The sequence below is a fragment of the Xyrauchen texanus genome, chromosome 28, assembly GCF_025860055.1.
Source record: "Xyrauchen texanus isolate HMW12.3.18 chromosome 28, RBS_HiC_50CHRs, whole genome shotgun sequence".
Classification (NCBI taxonomy): Eukaryota; Metazoa; Chordata; class Actinopteri; order Cypriniformes; family Catostomidae; genus Xyrauchen; species Xyrauchen texanus.
The window spans coordinates 13,211,113-13,235,359 of NC_068303.1; the positions used below are offsets into that span (position 1 = coordinate 13,211,113).

General features: G+C 45.4%; 1 protein-coding gene across 1 annotated transcript; it reads left to right on the forward strand.

Annotated features, from left to right (window-relative positions):
• Positions 1-259: 259 nt before the first annotated feature.
• On the forward strand, positions 260-4,679 carry ptgs2b (prostaglandin-endoperoxide synthase 2b). Its single transcript, XM_052095874.1, has 10 exons — positions 260-389; positions 510-626; positions 720-863; positions 1,034-1,177; positions 1,563-1,744; positions 1,843-1,926; positions 2,143-2,389; positions 2,639-2,925; positions 3,087-3,234; positions 3,795-4,679. The coding sequence occupies exons 1-10, from the start codon at positions 329-331 to the stop codon at positions 4,202-4,204; spliced, it is 1,824 nt and encodes a 607-aa protein (XP_051951834.1). The 5' UTR covers positions 260-328; the 3' UTR covers positions 4,205-4,679.
• The last annotated feature ends 19,568 nt before the right edge of the window (positions 4,680-24,247 follow it).

Sequence of the window (24,247 nt, forward strand, 5' to 3'; positions counted from 1 at the left end):
AAATAAACCAATAAGCTATTATAATATTTCTGAATAGCCTAGAGGCTCGTCGAGTTAGTTTGTGGCATCCATAATCAGCAGGTACTTCATAATGTACCAACCAATCATTATTATATCACTGTCTGCAATTCGTCCGTCTTGTATTCGCGCTATGAGTCATCTGTACGTAGTTGCTTAGGATAGTATTTCTAGAATGAGTAGAGTTGCGCGATTGCGTCACTCACCCCCTCAACATATAACTGCACCTCTCTCACTAGATAGTTTACTCATTCTCTGCTCTGAACCTGTGAGGAAACATCTAAGGCCTATTCCAATACACGCCACTGGAATGAAGAGTGTCGCGTTGCTTATTCTTTTTTTGCTGCTGAGGCTCATGGTTTGCCAAGGAGGTAAGTTATGTACTATAATACATTTTAGGCTATATATGTAGATACTAGTCTTGCCTATATATCCTATATTAAGTCTTCTAAAATTCAAATAAACTCAAATATCAATATTTTTCGTTGCAGCCAACCCCTGTTGCTCCCAGCCATGTCAGAATCGAGGTGTTTGCACGTCTCTGGGCTCTGACTCCTATGAATGTGACTGTACACGCACTGGATACTACGGCCAAAACTGCACAGCACGTAAGTGAAACCTGCATGTATAAACATCTTTAATATGTTCCCAGTTCTGTTTCAAAATCCATCTAACTTATTACTTTAATGTTGTGTTTACAGCTGAGTTTCTCACATGGGTGAAAATATCTTTGAAGCCTACTCCCAACACTGTGCATTACATTCTCACCCATTTCAAAAGCTTGTGGAATATTGTCAACAAATTGTCATTTTTGAGGGATGCCATAATGCGATATGTATTAACATGTAAGTTGAGACAAGCTATTTCTCACAAAAATTTAGTGTTTGTAAAATATGTATATTTTTTAAATCAAACTTTATTTTGACTTTTATCTTTGGTGTAATTTAAACTAAATATAAACCATTTTAGCTATAATTCAAATTTGAAAAAGTGTATTTTTCCTTCTTTGAATCAGCACGTGCCCATCTGATCGACAGCCCTTCTATATTCAATGCGGACTATGGTTACAAAAGCTGGGAAGCTTACTCTAATCTATCCTACTACACCCGCACACTGCCTCCTGTGCCACATGATTGCCCAACGCCAATGGGAGTCACAGGTGAGTCTTTTTCTCCACGGACCTGTTTTATCACATTTCTAAGCATTTGGCAAGAACCTCATTTCCCATTACATCACAGCTCAACAGAGCGTAGTGGAAGCTTATGGACTCAACCTGCCAGTCTTCATGCTTTGGGTGTGTGGAGAAAAGTAAACAAGAAGCTCCACAAGCATAGACGTGCTTAAAACAGTATTGCTGAGAGATTAATCTCCCTCATTTAAAGTCAATGAGGCCATTCCAAAATTTGAAGTTGTTTTAAATAGTGAAGAGAATGAGCAATTGCAGAAAAGATCTGGAGCATTTCAAGCACCTTTTTGGAGTAGCTGTCAGAAACAAAGATATATATGGTGATGTCTTTTTCTCATGATTTCTTCTCTCTTGGCAGGTAAGAAAGAGCTGCCAGATGTGAAGCTGGTGGCTGAGAAACTGCTCCTCAGGAGAAAGTTCATCCCGGACCCTCAACGCACCAGTCTTATGTTTGCTTTCTTCGCCCAACACTTTACACACCAGTTTTTCAAAACCGACATGAAGAAAGGTCCAGCGTTCACAAGAGCCCTGAGTCATGGGGTATGAAGCTTATAAATTACATATACTGTATAAAGGTATGTACTGAATTAACTACTGGCACCAAAAGTGCTTTATTAATGGTTGCCTGGTGTTTTTAGGTGGACTTAAGTCACATATATGGACAGGACCTTGATCGCCAACACAAGCTAAGACTTTTCAAGGATGGCAAGCTGAGATATCAGGTAAGGAATGTCTCCAACCCAAAATTATGTAAAATAACACCTCTTACAGTTGACTGAACTCTTAGTCACCACACACCTTCCCCATTAGGTATTTTTGCTCTTTCTCAAGATTTGTATTCTTTGCTTCCTCTTTTATATTGCAAGTATGCTTTTTCAAACATAGATTGGTGTAGGAAATTGTGAAGTAACTAAATTCAAGTTCATTGTCTCAACCAGATTCTAGATGATGAGGTGTATCCGCCAACAGTCAGCGAGGTTCAAGTAGACATGCACTACCCTCCTCATGTACCTGAGACCCATTGCTTTGCCGTGGGTCATGAAGCCTTTGGACTCGTTCCTGGGCTCATGATGTACGCCACGATCTGGCTGCGTGAACACAACCGCGTATGTGATATTCTAAAGCAGGTGCATCCTGACTGGGACGATGAGAGGCTGTTTCAGACCTCTCGGCTCATCCTCATTGGTTAGTGCCCTATAATGAAAATTGCATTTGTTACAATTGGACAATGTTTTATACAAACAAAATGTTTGTGATAAGTGTACTGGGTGGTCACGATTGATATGTAGCTTTTGAGGTTGTTACACAAAATACTTTTTCAAATATTTCAGTTTTGAATGTTTAACATCATGCTTTCCTGGATATTTAAGCAAGCTTTTTAATAGTAGGTTGTAAACTGGTTCTAACTGATTACTCTGTATTCGGACTCTCCAGGTGAGACGATCAAAATTGTGATTGAAGATTATGTGCAGCACCTGAGTGGTTACCACTTTAAGCTCGAGTTTAATCCCGAACTTCTCTTCAATGAGCGTTTCCAGTACCAGAACAGGATTGCCTCTGAGTTCAACACCCTTTACCACTGGCACCCCCTTATGCCTGATGATTTTCACATTCAAGATGAAGTCTACAATTACAAACAGTTTGTCTTCAACACATCTATATTGACTGACTATGGTGTCAACAGCTTGGTTGAGTCCTTCACCAATCAGATAGCTGGAAGGGTAAGCCAAGGGGTAATGATGGGGTTCTGTGCCATGTATTGAAATTTATGCAATTGGAATAAAAACTTTGACTGAATTTGTTTGGGATTAGCCTGTTGATAGGTACTGTTACAAGGTACTGCCCAAGGTGAGGGTTATTTAACTCTTCACTTTTAATCCAGGTGGCTGGAGGGCGCAATGTTCCACCGGCTGTTTTGATGGTGGCCATGAAGTCAATTGAAGACAGCAGAAAAATGCGCTACCAGTCTATCAATGCTTATAGGAAACGCTTTAACATGAAGCCATACAAATCATTTGAAGATATGACAGGTAAAGGATTTTCTTTGATGTCCAAAGAGAGGCGATTTGTTTCTCTACAATATCTCTAAATTGGCAGCTGATTGAAATCAGATCGACACATAGTTCTCTTCTTATTCTTCATATAAATTAAGTCTAGTGACATACCTATTTTATGTTCAGTAAATGCAGCTGTTCTAACAGCTAGGTCTGAACAATATCAATGTAATAATCATGTGCAGGAAGAACATCTTTCTGTTATCATATATGATTCTTAGTATCGGTAAACAATAAATGCAGATTAAAGGATTTAGATTCTCTAACAAATAAATTTGAAGCATATTAGCCTAGATAAAAAATAACTCCCTCACATATATGCAAATTATGTATCTTTCTATAAGAAGGGTACATACAGTTGGAGCCAAGTCAGAAATTGGACCACCTTGAATAACAAGGTTACATAGAAACTACACCCGTGTTTTGAAAGCATACCAAGCATTATTGAAATTTAACAAGAAGAAACTGGGGATACTGTAAAATCAATAATAATTCAGAGAACAAGTTGAGATGACTGAGCTTGTATTACGTTTTAGGAGAGAAGGAGTTGGCTGCGGAACTTGAAGAGATGTATGGGGATGTGGATGCAGTTGAGCTTTATACCGGTCTGCTGGTTGAGAAGCCCAGGCTCAACGCCATCTTTGGAGAGACCATGGTGGAGATGGGTGCCCCCTACTCTCTCAAAGGACTTATGGGAAATCCCATCTGTTCACCTGAGTACTGGAAACCGAGTACCTTTGGTGGAAAAGTGGGCTTTGAAATTGTTAATACTGCTTCTCTGCAGAGGCTGGTTTGCAATAATGTCAAAGGGACCTGCCCCATAGCATCTTTCTATGTGCCTGACGTAAAAGATTCAGTACCAGCCACTATTAATGCAAGTACTTCTCACTCGGATCAAAAAGTCAACCCTACAGTTTTACTTAAAGAACGGACCTCTGAGCTCTGATAATTATATGCTGTAAGAAAATTATTTATTTATTATTTATTTATTTATAAATATTATATTTATCTTATTTATTGGACCGAATTATTTTTGTATTTGTAATGAAAAGTTTTTTGATATTGATATGTTTTATTAAATGTTTATTAAATGTGTATGTGTTGTAAAAATGTTTACATTAGACCTCAGATTTCAGCACTGCCATAATACTGATTATCTTATATTGTTTACAATGTTAACTGTGGTTTAAGATGGTTTGTTTGTGTTTACTGTCTGTTTTTTTTTTTTGTCTGCTTTTGTTTCTCTTAATCTCCACAATTAAACATCTCAAGATCGCAACAGAATATTTAGTTTTCTTTGAAAATATCTCTATAATTACATGCTTTCTTTTTGTTTATAATTTTTCTCACCTGTTTAATCTGGAAAAGTATTGATATTTTCTTGTTTTTATACCTGTATATTTGACTTTATAAACTGATAAATCCTAATAAATCTAATTCTTTAACCTTGTGTTCTATTTACTGAGAATTCTATTATTGCCCCTTTTTGTGGTACTAAATTATATTATATATACATTTAAATATCCACACAGTTAATTTCAAAGCAGTAAATATTGTTTCTATGATTTGAGATTATATCTACTGTGAATTATTTAATACTTAAATGTGTAAGAGATATACCTCATACAAGCATATCAGAACCAACACATAGAAATGAAATTTTACATTGACTTGTAATTTTACATGGACCAAAATTAAACTCAAGTGATTTATGATTTCTAAGGTAATATCAATTAGATCAGCTATTAGAACTTGTAAATGTGTCATTATCAGAGATTACAGAATTGCAAAGCACTGTCAAGACATATGTAATGCTTGACCACATATGACTACCACCACAAAATAAAGGAAAACATTTAAACACAACTAATTTTGCAGAATGAACATATCCTAACATAGAGTATATCTTCAATGGAAGGTCATAATATCATGACATAAAAGGGTGCACAATAAATCAAGGGACACACAAAAACCTTCACAATCAGTGTTCATTTAACAACATTTACCACAAATGTAATGGGGACTTCAATGACACAGAATTGTAGGAATGACCCACATTTACAGGCATTCCTGTGCGAGGCATTCCTGTACACTGAAAAACTGCTCGAGCGGACACAAAAACGCATTCAGTGCAAATGTCCCCTACTAAACTTAATATGAAAAACGCTGTAATACGATAATCAGGAAGAAGAGAGAAAGGAGAGAAAATAGAGAATTTCTCCTTGGATTAGTGTTGCTATTTTGGCAGTAAATAGTGTTTATCATAAGGGAAGGGAAGAAATTACGTTAAGTGTTTTAACTAAACCTGTACTACTGTACTTTTATTTTGAATTAATGCAGTAATGCTGTTCCCTTACGACTTCAGTCCACTTGACATTGCGTTACTAATGCATATGGGGAGTGCCTTCACACACAACCTATTTGAAACCTCTCTACAATAATGCCAATATTCTAATATTGGCTATGGTGTTTGAGCCAGCCTGTTTAGGCGCGAAACTGACCACTGGTTTCGGCGTGAACTGACCGCTATAAAACAGGTGCACAAACACCATTTCCTCAGAATTTCTTCCTTCAAGACAGCGATTACCTCTTGTCTCGAAGCCCTCTACCTTCGCCGTCGATTCACACTAGTCAGCGGACGGAATCTTCACGGCAGCGAGAAGACTCTCCGCTCCCCTGCAGTGCTCCGGCGAACATCACTCCGCCTCGCCGCTTGACGCTTCGCTGGTGAACGGACCTCAGCATCCTGATTCTCCGCAGCGCGTCGGCAGGTGTAGAGTATCCTTTTAAAGCAAAATTGTACTTGTGTGTATAAATGTAAGTTATATAAGTTATATAAATATAAATCTATATTTATATTTATATATCTAGAAGAGCCACTTACGTGTTCACGTCTTTTTCAAGATGTTGTTCCGTAAGTGTTCCTTGTGCGAGCAACACGTCACGCCGTCAGACAAGCATGAGAACTGCGTTTTCTGTCTGGGCCGCGCCCATGCAGAGTTAGCTCTCATGGAGACAGACTGTCCTCACTGTGAGGACATGAGTCTCAAGTCGCTTCGCTCACGAATCGCCCTCGTTCTGAGGGACGATTCAGCCTCTCGCGCCCTCCACCAGCCTCTTCTGTGAATCCCGAGGGTTCACACGAGGAGGCACGGCGGGGCCACGAGGACGAGCAGGACGAACTTGAGGTGGATTTTGTGCCGGCACACGCCCCACAAGCCCCTCAATCTCCACGAAGCGCATATATTCCCATACGCTATCTGCGAGACGAGCTCTGGCCCTCTGATGAGCGTGCGGCCTCGTCTTGTTTGGTGGATCTGACGCTGGGGATGATGACGATGTCATGTCTCTCGCCACATCAGGCAAATGGTCAGTGGATAATGCTGCCGCCCCTCCCCCAGCGAGGGCGAGGAACGTGCACGCGCCACTGACAGGGAGATGCTCCGCGTCCTTACAAGGGCAGTCGAAGAGCTTCACCCTGACTGGTCTCCCCCAGAGGAACCGTCTCGCCTCGATGAATGGTTCCAGCAGTGCGGGCGCCGTTAAACGGCAGCATCCCGCACATTTCTTCCCCGAAGTTCATAATGAAAACTAGTCAAGTCCTGGCGCGCGACCATATATGGCGCGCTCGCGCAGTGACGCCATCCGCTTTAATGTGGATCATGGGAAAGAAAACGGTTATACCCATTTACCCCCTGTGTAGGAGGCGGTAGCGGCACACCTCTGCCCAGCGAGTAACATGTACATCCTTCCAAACTGTGTCGACAAACGTCCGCACTGGCGGGAAAAGCTTACTCAGCAGCAGAACAAGCTGGATCAGCACTCCACACAATGGTGGTGCTCCAGGGCAGAAATGAGTGATAAAGAAAAAGCCACTCTTTTAGATGCTCCAGTGTCTCCAGCCGGCCTTTTTGGCGGCTCTATGAATAAGTTTGCTGAGCGTTATGTCGCGATTCAGCAGCAGTCACGGGCTATGAGACACTTTATGCCCACATGGAGAATATCACAGCCGGTTCACCCTCGCTGTTTCGAGTCAGCGTGCGACTAAAAGCCTCACAGGCACCTGCGTATCATTACGTGCAGCAAAGCGCTCCTGACGGGCAATAGCATTTGAAGCAGAAAGCAGAGCCCGCGATTCCCTCCAGGTCTGCTCCAAAAAAGGCTTGATTGGAGAGACACAAAACACTTCCCCATCTCCCCACTTTTGTTGGTCGGGAAAGGGATATTGTTATTCAAAATGTTGTTTCTGTGTCTTGCACTCAAATAAATGCAATCAAAAATGCAATAAGTGCAAAAAAGAATACAGTATTCGTTGCAAATGCACAAGATGCTCACACATTCTCAATAAAGAGCCCCCTTTTTCCTCTTCAAAGCACACACATTATGCGCAACCGCTTCCCTAGAGTGAGCGTCGCATCATATCATACAGTGAGCAAACCAAACTGCCCTCTGTCCCATTATGCGGATGCGTGGCGATCCCTAACGGGTATTTCAGAATGGGTGAAAAAACGATTGAACAAGGTTATACGATCCTTTTTTGCACACCTGCCACCCCGTTTCAACGGCGTTCTGTCCTCCACGGTTTCGTCCGATGACGCCAGTGTTACGAGCCGAAATACACATCTCATCGTGAAAAACGCGATCGAGATTGTGCCAACAAAATGGTTTTACAGCCGTTATTTTCTTGTTCCAAAGAAAGACGGCGGGCTTCGGCCAATCCTACATCTGAGATATTTTAATCGTGCACTTGTAAAGCACCTATTCAAAATGATTATTCAGAAAAGATCTTATCGCATGTACGCCCACATGATTGGTTTGCGTTGATAGATCTGAAGGATCCGTACTATCATATCCAAATTGTACGACATCACAGGATGTTTTTGAGATTCGCGTTCGAGGGAACAGCGTATCAATTCATAGTGCTGCCCTTCGGACAGTATTTGGCTGTAAGTGCATTGATGCGGTTCTCGCCCCTCTATGACTGAGCGGCATGCGCATCCTAAACTACCTCGACTGTTACTGCCGCAATCAGAGGTTTTTTTTTTTATGCCAGCACAGTTCTCTTACGAGAGGTTCTCTCGTATTGCGTAAGCTAGCTTACGCTACGGGAAAGATTAATCTTTTCTGAGATATTGAAGCCAAAAAATTATCCTTAATTTTGTATCATTTGTCAACGCAGTGCAGCAACTGTAGACCTTGAGCGGGCTAGCTAGCGAGCTCATTGGTTGCTCTGCGGCAACTGCTGCAGCCTATAGACGAACTTGCGTGAACTCGCGCCAAATGAGAGGCGCCCGAGCGCTCACTGTCCCAAAGCCCGCCAGAATGGGCGTGGCTAGGGTGCATATAAGCGCAGTTCGTAGGCTGGAACCCTGATTTTCATCTCTTCAGCGAAGCTCTTCGCATCTCTGAAACTGTAAGAAGCTGCGTCGCCGTTCGAGGGGCATCAAGCAAGCTTGGACAGCGCTCGAAGAAGCCGGCCGCCACCACCTTCAGCCATCCTGCGAGCTACGCCATCCGGCGACGTATTCTTTTTAAAGCAAACTAGTTCCTCAGTGAACTTCACAAAAGAGCACGAGCGTCTTTTTAAAGATGCCTCGCACCTGCGGTTCATGCCGCACCCCTCTCAGCGCCGGAGACCGCCACATCATCTGCGCTCTCTGCCTGGGACTGGGGCATGCAGAGCTCGCCTTCGCTGACGGCGGATGCAACCTCTGCGAGGAGTTTCCGATGTCGACCCTGCAGGCTCGACTCGAAGCGCTCAGGACCGAAGCCGCCACGCTGCCTTCTGTTTCGCCACGCCGGAAGAAGCGCCGCTCCCAAAGGCAGCCGGAACCGGGTTTAGAAGTGACTGTCTCGCCGGAGCCTCTCCCTCGAGCATCGCGTTCACCCTCCCCGCCCCCCCGGGACGCGCAGTTGCCGCCGAGCAGCCGCACTGCTGCCACCTCGGAGAGCGAGGCGGAGGACAAGGGCTGCTGTTCCATCATGGCTTCGGACAGCGAGGAGTGGTCACAAGCCTCCTCATCGGCCCAGGAATCCAGCAGGACCCGCGCCGGAGTTGAAGGGGAACTGATATGCCTCCTCACACAGGCCGTCGACCGCCTCGGGCTCGAGTGGTCACCGCCCCCTGAGCAGGCTCCCAACAGACTCGACGGCTGCTTTCTTCAAAGCCGTCACCGCAGCGCCAGCGCCACGCCCGGCCGCTCCCTTCCTGCCGGAACTCCACGCCGAGCTCTCTAAATCGTGGAGCAGCGCTCTCTCGGCCAGGATTAGATCCCACGTCTCCACCTCTCTCGCTTCAGTGGATGGCGCCGCCAGAAGGGCTACTCTTCCATCCCCCCGGTCGAGGATTCGGTAGCACACCTTTGCCCGCCCTCCGCGAGATGGCGGTCTAAGCCAGTGCTCCCGTCTAAGGCCTGCAGAACTACTTCCGCCTGTGTTGGCCGCGCCTATTCCGCCGCCGGCCAAGCTGCATCTGCTCTGCATTCCATGGCCATCTTGCAGATCCTCCAAGCGGACCTTCTTCGGGAATGGGATGAGAAAGGCAGACACCCAGAGTCTGTTACAGATCTAAGGAGCGCGACGGACCTCGCCCTTCGCGCCACCAAAGCTGCAGCTCAAGCCCTAGGGAAGTGCATGGCCTCGCTGACTGTAACCGAGAGACACCTGTGGCTAACGCTAGCCGACATGGGAGAAGCGGAGCGCTCCACGTTCCTCAACGCGCCGCTCTCTCCGTCCGGTCTCTTTGGTTCCGTGGTAAGTGGCATTGTTGACCATTTTTCGGAAATCCAGAAAGCCACCCAAGCCATGAATCTCTTCCTGCCTCGCCGCGCTAGCTCCTCTGCAGGCCGCCCACGTAACCAGCCTCCTGCATGAGCATCTTCACAGCGCCCAGCTCAACAAAGCCAGACTTCCCAGCGTCGACAGGGCGGCCACCCCAGATCGCACTCAGACAGCCGCCGCAGACCGCTGCCCCCCCGCGGGCCTCGGCCTAAGATTGCGCTGAAACCTGAACAACCGAAGTCCTCCTAGCTTTGTTGAAAAAATGACGGCTCAGTCCCGCCGCGGCCGGACCACCGTCAAAGCTTCGCCCCCTGTCACTCCCCTTCTCTCAGGCTACTACAGAGGTGAATTCAGCAGCCAACAAGCCGGTGTTACTACCCGCTTGCCTGCACTCAAACGCCGTTTTCACGGCGACACAAAAAGATCTTGTAAAGAGCAAACATGTCTTATGTGTAGAAAATGTGCCCACAATCCAGTGTTCACCCCTACACACAAGCATTACACTTCCCGTGTTCCTATCAGAGCACACTCACATAAAGCGGGCACAGCCCGCTCGAGTGTTAGAGTCAATAAACGCGCCCACGAGCCCGTGCGCGCGTCCCCTCTCTGCCCGCTCTGTCACACGGCCAGCAAACACCTCTCTATGTGTAAGTCCAGTGCCCGTGACTATGCTCGTGCATCACTTAACAGATGTGACTCTTTCCCCATTCATCTCAATCGGGAAGTCACTCACAGAACAGCATGTCCCTGCTGTCTGCGAGCAGTCATGCATAAGCACAATATGCGCGCTCACACATTCTGTTCAGCCCGCTGTGTACGGCAATCAGGGGCGACTCGGCCATTCACCCTCTAGCGTTACGCTTCAAAGCGTGGGAAGCTATCCCAGGGATATGCAAATGGGTGTTAAGCACAATAAAACAGGGCTATTTGCTACAGTTCGATCGCCGCCCTCCCCGCTTCAGGGCGCGGCTCGAAACTACTGTGAACACAGAAGCAGCCTGCATGCCAGCCTGCAGCCAGCCTGCGTGCATCTAGCCGCGTCTTTTCAGATGAACAGCCTCACGCCTCTGAAAAAATTTCAGAGAGTGTTAGGTTACATGGCCTCAGCCGCAGCAGTACTTCAGCTGGGTTTACTGTGCATGCGCCCGCTTCAGCATTGGCTAAACACCAGCGTCTCGCCGGGCGTGGGCCACAGGCCGCCAGCCGATCAGAGTGACTCAGACCTGTATATCAGCTCTGCAGCCTTGAACGGTGGCCGAATGGTATCAGCAGGGAGTGACGATGGGAGCTGTATCTCGCCGAAAAGTCATCTCGACAGACGCGTCCAACACGGGTTGGAGCGCGGTCTGCGCAGGGCTCGCCGGTTTTCGGCCTATGGTCAGTTCAGGAAAAGCTCCTTCACATAAATTGTCTGGAAATGATAGCGGTAGAGTACGCCGCGTGCGCTTCCTCCCGGTCATTCAGGGTCACCACGTCCTGGTCCGTTCGGACAACAGATCTGTGGTATCCTATCTAAACCGTCAGGGCGGTGTCAGATCCAGGAACCTCTTCCATCTGACAAAACGCATACTAAGTTGGTCCCAGGGCCACCTGCGCTCGCTGAGGGCGACGCACGTGCCAGGCCACCTGAACGATGGCCCAGACAGACTGTCCAGAGACAATGTTCCCCCAGGGGAATGGTCCCTGCACGCTCAAACAGTCCAGAAATTATGGCAAATATTCGGCAGAGCAGAGATAGACCTCTTCGTGTCAGAAGAGAACTCTCACTGCCCAGTATTTTTCTCGAAAAGTGAGGACGCGCTGGCCCAGGACTGGCCCAACCGCCCGCTTTACGCCTTCCCTCCCGTCTTGCTATTGCCACAGGTAATGCAGAGGATCAGGGAAACGCGTCAATCGGTGCTCCTCATAGCCCCGCGCTGGGAGAGTCAGACATGGTTCCCGGAGCTTACGCAGCTGTCACTGACAGCCCCGTGGCCCATCCCAGTGAGAGCAGATCTCCTCTCTCAAGCTCGCGGCACGATCTGGCATCCCCACCCAGAGCGCTGGGCGCTGCACGCGTGGGTGATCAACGACTACCCGTCGCTTTGCCAGAAGGAGTAATGAACACTATCATACACGCTAGAGCCCCTTCCACAAGAAGACTCTATGCGTCCAAATGGTCGGTGTTTTCAAAACGGTGCACCGACAGAGACCTGGACCCAAGGACATGTGGGGTGTCGTCACTGCTCGTGTTTTTACAAGAGCTGTTGGATAAGGGCAGATCCCCATCCATGCTCAAAGTGTACGTGGCGGCCGTCGCGGCGTTCGCCGAACCCCTGCACGGCCAGTCACGGGGAAAAAATGAGCTGGTCATCCGCTTCCTCAGGGAGCTAGAAGGATGAACCCCGCGCCCCCATCGGTTCCTATCTGGGATCTTTCTGTAGTTCTGGAAGCTATGAAAGCCCCCTTTCGAACCGTTTGAATCCGTGGATTTGAAATACCTTTCACTCAAAACCGCTTTTCTGACTGCCCTGTCATCAGTTAAACGTGTGGGAGACCTTCACGCGCTGTCTGTCAGCGCTGCGTGTATGGAGTTTGGACCAAGTGACTCCAAGGTCATTTTAAAGCCTAGACACGGCTATGTCCCCAAGGTGATCGGTACTCCTTTCAGAGCACAGATTATTTCCCTATCGGCTCTGCCAGCATCCGATAGCGAACGCGACACAAATCTCCTTTGCCCAGTCAGAGCACTGAGATTGTATACTGCGCGCTCCGCCTCTTTCAGATGCGCTGAGCAGCTTTTCGTTTCGTTCGGAGTGTGCACCAAGGGTCTCGCCACCTCGAAACAGACACTGTCTAGATGGATAGTGGACGCTATTGCTGCCGCGTACGCGTCGAAAGACCTGCCATGCCCGTTAGGCATTAGGGCTCACTCCACCAGAGGCATGGCCTCCTCGTGGGCATGGTCCAGCGGGATTTCCATTCAGGACATATGTGTGGCAGCGGGCTGGGCTTCCCCCTCCACCTTTGTCAGATTACAATCTGGAAGTGCCCGCTCTGCAGGCAAAACTACTAGCGGTTTAATACGCTACAGCTCCCCTGGTGAGCTGCACTAATGGGACACATTCCACACAGACCGGCACCGCCGCTCTGTTTTTCCCTTCCCACTATGTGCTTATGTATCACACACACACTGACCCGCACTCTTGCCGGCCAAATATTATTTCCCCACTCACAAGGGCTCCCCCGGGTCCCCCCACCCCCCTGGGGCTCATGCAGTGGATGCTTGGCGCGCACGGCGTTGACAATGGGTTCCCGTAGCGTAAGCTAGCTTACGCAATACGAGAGAACCTCTCGTAAGAGAACCTCTCATAAGAGAACGTCTCGGTTACCTACGTAACCTCGGTTCTCTCTAGATGAGGGAACGAGTATTGCGTAGTTGGCCGTGCTCGCGCCACGAGCGATTTTCGCTTCATTCAATGAAAACCAGGGTTCCAGCCTACGAACTGCGCTTATATGCACCCTAGCCACACCCATTCTGGCGGGCTTTGGGACAGTGAGCGTGCAGGCGCCTCTCATTGGGCGCGAGTTCACGCAAGTTCGTCTATAGGCTGCAGCATTTGCCGCAGAGCAACCAATGAGCTCGCTAGCTAGCCCGCTCAAGGTCTGCAGTTGCTGCACTGCGTTGACAAATGATACAAAATTAAGGATAATTTTTTGGCTTCAATATCTCAGAAAAGATGAATCTTTCCCGTAGCGTAAGCTAGCTTACGCAATACTCATTCCCTCATCTAGAGAGAACCAAGGTTACGTAGGTAACCGAGACGTTTTACTGCTTCAGCCATTTTACAGTTTCCATCTCAGTTAAAACTGGGGAGAACATTTCCACTGTAACTTGTTTCAGAAAGCACTGGGATTTGTGGCGTCATTCCATTAGTTCTCTTACACATGAGACCACTCAAGTGCTGGCTGAAGCGCCGTGTGGCGCGACGTGCTTAGCGCCAATGACGCATGTGCATCACTATATCCAGCCTCTGTTCAGCGCCACGCACAGATCCTCTTGCATTTTACCAGCGAGGTGTCGCGCTGGGGCAAGTGTCACGCAGTGCCTAAAGCCATCGGCTGTATTCCTAGCCTTAAAGGCTTTCAGTCAGAAATATCAAACTGTCGTGTCCTGGTTAGCTCAGACAACATGACAGTTGTGGCATATATAAACCACCAAGGCAGAATTCAGGAGACTTCACCCTCAAACTGTATTGAGGATTTGGGAAATATCTGGCAAAGCAGAAATCAATCTATTTGCCTCAGTGGAGAATACTCACTGTCCCCTCTGGTACTCGAAGTCCCAAGTTGTCAGATTTTTGGCACCTGGACAGGTGTGAGGAGGGCGTGGCACATCAACCGTTTAGAGCTATTGGCTGTAATTCTAGCCTTAAAGGCTTTCAGTCTGAAATAGTGAGCTGTCATGTCCTGGTTTGCTCAGTCAACATGACAGTTGTGGTATATATAAACAGCCAAGGCGGAATTCATTCACCGCCACTGTCGAGAGTGACATATGTCCCAGGCTGCCTGAATTACTGAGCACGTCTACTGTTACGCTAAGGGGTGATACCGGGCGAATGGAGACTTCATCCTCAAACTATACTGAGGATTTGGGAAATATTCAGCAAAGCAGAAATCAATCTATTTGCCTAAGTGGAGAATGCCCACTGTCCCCTCTGTTCTTCGAAGTCCCAAGCCCCGCTGGGAATGGATGCAATGGCACACAAATGGCCGGTGAAAAACAAATATGCGTTTCCTCCAGTATACCTGATCCACTCTACCATATGCAAAGTCTGTGAGGACAAGGAAACATTCTATTAGTTGCACTGAAATGGCTAACCAGCCATGGTTTCTGGAAATGATGGAGATTCTGTACAGCTCACCATAGGAAATACCACTGAGGAGGGATCTCCTCTCTGAGGCACACAATTTGGCATCCCCAGCCCCAGCTGTGGAACCTGCATCTGTGGCTCCTGATTGGAGCGTACTAAATGCACCAGAAATGACATGTTCATTCATAAACACCATTTTACAAGCCAGAGCACCATCCACTAGACGCCTCTATGCACTAAAACGGAAGGTGTTCGCTGATTGGTGTCTCTCACACAGCAAGGACCCGGTAAACTGCCCCATACATGAAATTGTAATATTTCTTCAAGAGCGATTAGACGCAGGACTCACCCCGTCAAAGATCAAAGTGTATGTGGCAACTAGATCTGCGTATCACGCACATGAAACCGGCGCCTCTATAGGCAAGTGTGATTTAATCATAAAGTTCCTTAAAGGAGCAAGACGATTAAACCCATCTCGGCAGGATACAGTCCCGACTTGGGATTTAACTTTAGTCCTAAATGCTTGTGCAGGGCCCCCCCTTCGAGCCTTTGGAATCTGTTGATTTGCGTATGCTCTCTATTAAGACCACACTACTGCTGGCTCTGGACTCAGAAAAAAGGGTCGTTGACCTACATGCATTATCAGTCAACAATTCATGTCTGGAGTTTGGCCTGGTCTTTCAAGAGCCACTGTCAAACCCAGAAAAGGCTATTTACCCAAGGTCCTGACCACACCCTTCAAAGCACAGGTGGTTCATCTTCAGGCCTTCTCCCCTCCTCCATTTAATTCAGATGAGGAAAAATCATTGCATTTGTTATGCCCTGTGTGGGCGCTACATACATACGTTGAGCATACTTGCCAGTTCAGACTGTCTGATCAGATCTTTATATGCTATGGAGGACATGCAAAAGGGATGTCCTTCTCCAAGCAAAGACTTTCTTACCCTGGCTTATGAATCGCAGGTTCAGACTTGTCCAATTGGTGTTAAGCACACTCAAATAGAGTCATGGGCATGGACGAATGGTGTGTCCTTTCTAGACATGTTCACAAGGTTTACAACCTAGAAGTAACATCTCTTTCTTCACAAGTCCTCTCTGTTTAGAGCACTTGCTATTCATTGGCCTTTATATATATATATATATATATATATATATATATATATATATATATATATATATATATATATATATACACTCACCTAAAGGATTATTAGGAACACCATACTAATACTGTGTTTGACCCCTTTCGCCTTCAGAACTGCCTTAATTCTACGTGGCATTGATTCAACAAGGTGCTGAAAGCATTCTTTAGAAATGTTGGCCCATATTGATAGGATAGCATCTTGCAGTTGATGGAGATTTGTGGGATGCACATCCAGGGCACGAAGCTCCCGTTCCACCACATCCCAATGATGCTCTATTGGGTTGAGATCTGGTGACTGTGGGGGCCATTTTAGTACAGTGAACTCCTTGTCATGTTCAAGAAACCAATTTGAAATGATTCGAGCTTTGTGACATGGTGCATTATCCTGCTGATAGTAGCCATCAGAGGATGGGTACATGGTGGCCATAAAGGGATGGACATGGTCAGAAACAATGCTCAGGTAGGCCGTGGCATTTAAACGATGCCCAATTGGCACTAAGGGGCCTAAAGTGTGCCAAGAAAACATCCCCCACACCATTACACCACCACCATCAGCCTGCACAGTGATAACAAGGCATGATGGATCCATGTTCTCATTCTGTTTAAGCCAAATTCTGACTCAACCATCTGAATGTCATGTGAATGTTGTGGCTTCACAAATGCTTTGCTGCATACCTCGGTTGTAACGAGTGTTTAGTTCAGGCAAAGTTGCTCTTCTATCAGCTTGAATCAGTCGGCCCATTCTCCTCTGACCTCTAGCATCAACAAGGCATTTTCGCCCACAGGACTGCCGCATACTGGATGTTTTTCCCTTTTCACACCATTCTTTATAAACCCTAGAAATGGTTGTGCGTGAAAATCCCTGTAACTGAGCAGATTGTGAAATACTCAGACCGGCCCGTTTGGCACCAACAGTCCATGCCACGCTCAAAATTGCTTAAATCACCTTTCTTTCCCATTCTGACATTCAGTTTGGAGTTCAGGAGATTGTCTTGACCAGGACCACACCCCTAAATGCATTGAAGCAACTGCCATGTGATTGGTTGATTAGATAATTGCATTAATGAGAAATTGAACAGGTGTTCCTAATAATCCTTTAGGTGAGTGTATACTTATGCCCCCTTTTTAAGTACGGGCTCCACATCATTTACACAACCGCCTGCATTTTTGGCTGTTATAATGCCATAAATCACAAGCACTTCATTATAAATAAACTCCCTTCCCGGCCGGGTTCATAAGGAGTAATTCATACTATATGGCTATAGCTCATATATTCATTATGAGTGCTCTCCTCCTGGCCATCATGAGGATCACTCACTGCGGCATACACATGTCGGTCGCCGTCCCATAAGACTACGCCGCCATGTTTCCTCTCTAGGAAGTTATGTCGTGTAGTGCGGCGTGATGGAATTCTGTTCCACATATGCGTTAGTAACGCAATGTCAAATGGACTGAAGTCGTAAGGGAACGTCTCGGTTACGTACGTAACCTCGGTTCCCTGAGACGAAGGGAACGAGACATTGCGAACGCTAGCCGCACCACAAGACTCTTGTTCTTGAGGCACGAGCAATGCGCTCCTTGTTCTCAGTCAGAAATTCTGAGGAAATGGTGTCTGTGCACCTGTTTTATAGCGGTCAGTTCGCGCCGAAACGAGCGGTCAGTTTTGCGCCAAAACAGGCTGGCTCAAACACCATAGCCAATATTAGAATATTGGCATTATTGTAGAGAGGTTTCAAATAGGTTGTGTAAATTGCCTCGGTTCTCTTTCGTCTCAGGGAACCGAGGTTACGTACGTAACCGAGACGTTTTCTTACCTCTCTCTCTCTACAAGAACGAGCTCTGACATATCAGAATCAGAATTTAGGCTTTATTGCCAGGTATACTTACACATACAAGGAATTTGTCTTGGTGACAGAAGCTTCCAGTGCACAAAAATACAGAGATAATAATGAGAAAAAAATTATTAAAATAAATAAATAGAAATATAATAAATCATATATATATAATATGACGCTAAAATACGGGGCAAACGGCAACGCAATTTTTTCCCTTAATTATGGAACGATTCCTTATTTTACAGCATGTTTGGCATATTATGTTAATTCATTTGGCTCACTCTCTCTCTCCACTCACTGTTATAAATTCCCTCAGTTCAGTTGATGATGGTGGCGTCAACGTTTGACTGGGGTGGGGAATCGCAGAATTCAAGTGATAATGCACCAATTACAACAAAGTATCTCCCGTTTCACAAAACAGCATCCAACACAGTTAAAGAGAAACTAACGACAGTAGATTATGGACTTCTGATGCAGCAAAACAAGTGGGTATACCAAGGCTATATGCAAATATTGATGCTTAGAATCATTATATGCAAACAGCCCTGGGAAACATTAAGTATCCGGCTTGTGGCCCCAACTACACCACTGGTGTGAATAGCCCCTTAAAGCACACATTCTTACATTCAAAAACAGTTAAACAGCATAAAAGTGAACTTCTTTAAACTTGACACATCTTAAAAAAGCAGAGCTAACAGCAGGAGTCGTAACAGACAATGACATCATCAAATGCATGCTTACAAACTATCTAAAAATAGCGCAAACGGATGCAATAATTCATGCAGGGTGAATGGCCCCTATTCCCTCCTCCATTGCTTATGTTATGCTGCATCATGCACCTCAACATTGACATGAACAGAGGCACAATTCCAGCTTTCTCTCTGCTCTTGCCATATTAGCAGCTTGTTACCCTTGAGTTTTTGGTAAAAAAAAAAAGTCACTTGGCAACATGCTGACGTCATGTACTGTACATTAAACCGAAAAATGGCTATATGCTGCCAGAACAAACTGTTCCAATATCTTCACTTGAAATTGATTTAATAACAGAAAGCCTTTGTCTACCTCCCATCAAAGTTATTTCACATTGTTCCTACACACTCAGCTTTAGAGATGTCATGTCTAATAGGGAAACTAAATCAGTGACCTCACATCAAAGTGAGAGATGGATGGCACAGATCGTGGCCATGAGTAAAGCTTCTGACAAGAGGCATCCGATTAGGCTTTGTAATTGTCCGAGCGATTATTACTTTGCATTTGTGATCATCAATAGTCTTGGGGGGGCTCGGATTTTCCAAAGCTTTACTGTATAAGGTCCAACTAGCTCACTTCTGTGGGAGGACTCAGGGACAGTCTCCTATTCTCTGTAATTAATTGGCATGAAATTGGCACAGCAGGCCAGAGAAGGGAAGATTGCGATGCACATGTTTCCATTGCTTTAGTACAGACTGTCTTCTGTGATTGATAGTGTAGGCTGTTTTCCTCCCTGTTTACAGGACGTGCTGTAGAGAAAGCCAGTGTGGCCGTGAGCCTCGAGAGGAGATACGTGCCATCTCACAAGTGATGAGAATGAGGGGCAGTTGGACTCAGTCCCTGGTCAGTCCCAATGTGAGAACTTGGCAGAGAGAAATAGATCCTGAGAAACAGTACTAATCAACTGTCATTTTATTATTAAATACAACAAATTGGGGGGTATATAAAGAGAGAGAGAGAGAGAGACAGAGAGAGAGAGAGAGAGAGAGAGAGAGAGAGAGAGAGAGAGAGAGAGAAAGCAAGAGAGAGCAAAGTCTTTCTATCAAGACAGTCCTCTGGCAGCCATATTTGGAATTTTCAGTCATGAAAGTGCAGCTCCTATCCACTTGAATGGGGAAAGACCGAAATCTACAAAATGGTTGCTCTAAGATTAAGATCAAAGAACATATTTCAAATCTGCAGAAAATCTGACAACAATGGTTGCATAAATTTTGCTCCTTTACTTCAGTTTATGATTAAAAGGGAATTTTTCCGGCTTGTATACCTAATGCACATCTGCGTTTTCAAGTTTATTGTATCTAAAAGGTGATTGGCTCTTTTACCGGTTAGGCATGACTTAATTTCTACATCCGTTGACCATTCCAATTTCTCCCATTCATTAAAAACAAATGTCTCCCCAATTTGGAATGCCCAATTCCCAATGCACTCCAAGTTCTCATGGTGGTGTAGTGACTCGGATATCAGTTGCCTCTGCGTCTAAGACCAGTATTCCGCACATCTTATCATGTGGCTTGTTAAGCGCGTTACCGCGGAGACAGTGCATGTGGACACTTCATGCTATCACCCGCTTCATCCACTCACAACTCGCCACGCATCCCACCAAGAGTGAACCACATTATAGTGACCACAAGGAGGTTACCCATGTGACTCTACCCTTCCTAGCAACCGGGCTAATTTGGTTGCTTAGGAGACCTGGCTGCAGTCACTCAGCATGCCCTGGTATTTGAACTTGCAAACTCCAGTGGTGGTAGTCAGTGTCTTTACTCGCTGAGCTACCCAGGCCCCCCTTCTCACTACTCACGATACAGCAGAGAAAGAGCCACCAATCAGAGAACCGCATCCTACGAAACCCAAGAAAAGTGGCTATGCGTGACTGTGCGTTCCAGAGCAATAAATTGCAATGTCCATACTGTGAGACGCCTAAGACAGTGCTACAGGGAGACAGGAAGGACAGCTGATCATCCTTGCAGTGGCAGACCACGTGTAGCAACACCTGCACAGGATTGGTACATCCAAATATCACACCTGCTGGACAGGTACAGGATGGCAACAACAACAGCTGCCCCAGTTACACCAGGAACGCACAATCCCTCCATGTACATGCTCCCCCTTGGTCATGTCATCAGCCGGCATGGAATATCTTTCCATTGCTACGCTGATAACACCCAAATTTACATCAAAACAAACCCAAACCCCTCTGCAGCCCTTTCCACACTTTCCACCTGCCTGGAGGAGATAAAGACGTGGATGGCTGCTAATTTTCTACAACTCAACAGCTCAAAAACGGAAGCCATTCTTGTTGGCACCCCACACCAGACCCGGTCATCCACCATCACCAGCATCACCTTCTCTGGTCATGACATCCACCTCTCATCCTCAGTCACAAACCTTGGCGTTAGAATGGACCCTCACTTGACCTTTGAGGCCCACATTAAATATCTTTGTAAAACCTCCTTCTTTCAACTCAGGAACATTGCAAAACTCCACCCAATGCTCACTTTCCCCAATGCCGAAAAACTTGTCCATGCCTTTGTTTCATCCAGGCTGGACTATTGCAATGCACTCCTCATCGGGATCCCATGCAAGAACATCAAGCAGCTGCAGTACATTCAGAACTGTGCGGCTAGGATCCTGATGGGCGTGCGGAAGTACCATCACATCACTCCTATCCTTAAATCGCTCCATTGGCTTCCTGTCCAGTACAGGATTGAGTTCAAAGTTTCCCTTCTGTCTCACCAGTGCCTCCATGGCAAAGCCCCCCTATATCTAAAACAACTCATCACACCCCTTTCCTCATCACGCCATATCCGCTCTGGACAGGCCAACCTCCACCAGCCTTTGAGGACAAGGCTTCGTACTATGGGTGATCGTGCCTTCTGTTCAGTTGCTCCCAGTCTGTGGAATGCTCTCCCTGTCCATCTAAGGGCCCCACAGTCTGTGGACTCTTTTAAAAAAGGCCTTAAAACCCATCTTTTTAGTAAAGCCTTTTATTGCTAATAGTGTTATCTTAATGTTTCTGTTTTTATTCTGTATTGCATTGTAGCACTTTGAGGTCATTGAATTGATGTAAAGTGCGTTATAAATTAAATTTATTATTATTATTAATCTCAACATCCTTCTCCCTCATGTGGTACCCTTTCTGCAGGCTCATCCTGACATGACACTCCAGCATGACAATGCCACCAGCCATACTGCTCATTCTGTGCGTGATTTCCTGCAAGACATAAATGTCAGTGTTCTGCCATTGCCAGCGAAGAGCCCACATGAGTGAACATTTCTTCAAGTTTATATTCCCATTGTTTTTATTCAATGACATCATTCGCAATGCTTCATAGGATTGTAGTCTATGCCCTCATGAAACACAATAAGTACACAGACTTGTACCCTTGTCTTTATGTATGAATTTTTTGCCTCAAAACAAAGTTTGTGATGTTGTGATTCACCTCGGAGCTGGTTGGTTCATGACTCACAACTCTTTTATGAAGGATTTTATTAAAAGTCTATTGAAAAAATTAATTAAATGAATGGGGAAATACTTTCAGAACCCAGATGGCACCTGCCTTGGTAAGGCAGGTGCCAGCAAGTCTGGACTACCCCTCGAGAAAACAAAAGGCTCTCATGAGAATTAACATTTGAACTCTCTCTTGCATATGTAACAGCAACATCTGAGATGCAGCACACAGTGCAGCTCACACCTCACTTCTACAGTCTTATCAGCTCCCCCTTCTCCTCCTCCTCACTTAAAGCGCACTAAAAACCTATGCAATGTTAAGTGTGTACAAAAAGTAACTATACATGTTTTGTATTATTTAAAGTGTCTCAGTGCGTCTGGTAAACTGGTCTCATTCTCCCAGCCGTAATGAAAAGCTAAAAGAAGTTATAAAATATGAGAAATGTGGTGTGCCCCTTAAAAGGTATGCCCTCCCCCAGATCCGCCATACAAACTACCTCCTGTATGTAAATCTACAGGAATCAAGAACCCATTCAATTACAAATTCTGATCCCACAGTTGTGAACCCCTCAATAGGGGACTAAAATCTAATTATAATGAAAGACACCACCATTTAGTAAGCATATTGAATTATCTGGGTTTATAAGGAAAATGGACAAAAGGTTCGGGGAGTCTGTAGGTAGACTTCCCACACGATCACTGTGTGTAGTTTCCTTACGACTTCAGTCCACTTGACATTGCATTACTAACGCATATGGGGAGTGCCTTCATACACGACCTATTTGAAACCTCTCTACAATAATGGCAATATTCTAATATTGGCTATGGTGTTTGAGCCAGCCTGTTTTGGCGCGAAACTGACCGCTCGTTTCGGCGCGAACTGACCGCTATAAAACAGGTGCACAGACACCATTTCCTCAGAATTTCTTCCTTCAAGACAGCGATTACCTCTTGTCTCGAAGCCCTCTACCTTCGCCGTCGATTCACAATAGTCAGCAGACGGAATCTTCACGGCAGCGAGAAGACTCTCCGCTCCCCTGCAGTGCTCCGGCGAACATCACTCTGCTTCGCCGCTTGACGCTTCGCTGGTGAACTTTTGAATTATTATTCTATTACCTGGTCAATAAATTGTAAACATTTGATTTTATTCTGACTGACTCTGAAATTGTTTTCACAAGTAGATTAAATTATTTGTATGTTACCGCAAGTCTGCATCAGATTAGTGATGACTAATATTTGGCATCAATTCAAATGTACTTGGTTTGCAAATTTCCATTTAGAACAGCAAATGCTGCTTGACCAATCTAAATTCGGGTGTGTCTTACCTCTGTTTTAATTTAATGTTTCTCCAGATAAGTGTACGCGGGAAACCATGACATGGCCAATCCAAAGCTATTATAAGAGAAGTTATGCTGGTCAACTTATATCTGTAATAGTGGCCGTGACCTCTTCTGAAGAAAACGTTAAGTTAAATTCAAGTGTATGCAATTCCATGGGGGCTATACTGATGTATCTTTGATTGTGTAAATGTGAATGTGACTGATCTTAGGTATTTAGCAATTACCTCTGTTTGATGATCAAAACTGATGAGCTTGTGATCGTGAGACCCGCATAAAAGAGAAAAACACATGAGGACCTCAAAGCGACATAGTTTCCTAATCTGAACGGGTAAAATATAATTAAAGAGTTAAAAAGAATAATCAAACATTCGCTCACTTTTAATGATGCTCATCATTAAAACCTTTTTCATTTATGGAGTCAGATGAAATAACGAGGTAATACATAAGAGAAAATTTATTTAATTTAATCTTGTTGTGTAAAAGGAAAGAAAGTAACGCGCAGAGACCTTCACCCGTATTATTGGAGACTGCCATTGGACCTATAAACGGGCTTACAGCTGAAAAAGTGGGTGGTCACTGTAGGTCTGTGCTGAGTTTGGTATATGTAGCTTGAAAGCTCGGGGAGGAGTTAGTGTTAGAAATTTTGGTCTCAGTTTAGGGATAAAAAAAAAGAAAACTAAACCAAGTTTGTTGAATACCAGTATGTCAAGGGAAACAAACAAATAGTCTCCCCCAAAATCACACCATTGGTTGAGCCAATACATATAACCTTTATATGACATAATATTAACAAATAGGCCAATTGAATTGCAAAAACATAACTGCAATCATAGCAC

What these genes read in the sequence shown, in the direction of transcription:
- ptgs2b (XM_052095874.1), top strand. Translation starts at nt 329, where the DNA reads ATGAAGAGTGTCGCGTTGCTTATTCTTTTTTTGCTGCTGAGGCTCATG. An exon ending in CGGCCAAAACTGCACAGCAC is followed by an intron (nt 627 to 719) that starts GTAAGTGAAACC and finishes TTGTGTTTACAG; the next exon opens with CTGAGTTTCTCACATGGGTG. An exon ending in AACGCCAATGGGAGTCACAG is followed by an intron (nt 1,178 to 1,562) that starts GTGAGTCTTTTT and finishes CTCTCTTGGCAG; the next exon opens with GTAAGAAAGAGCTGCCAGAT.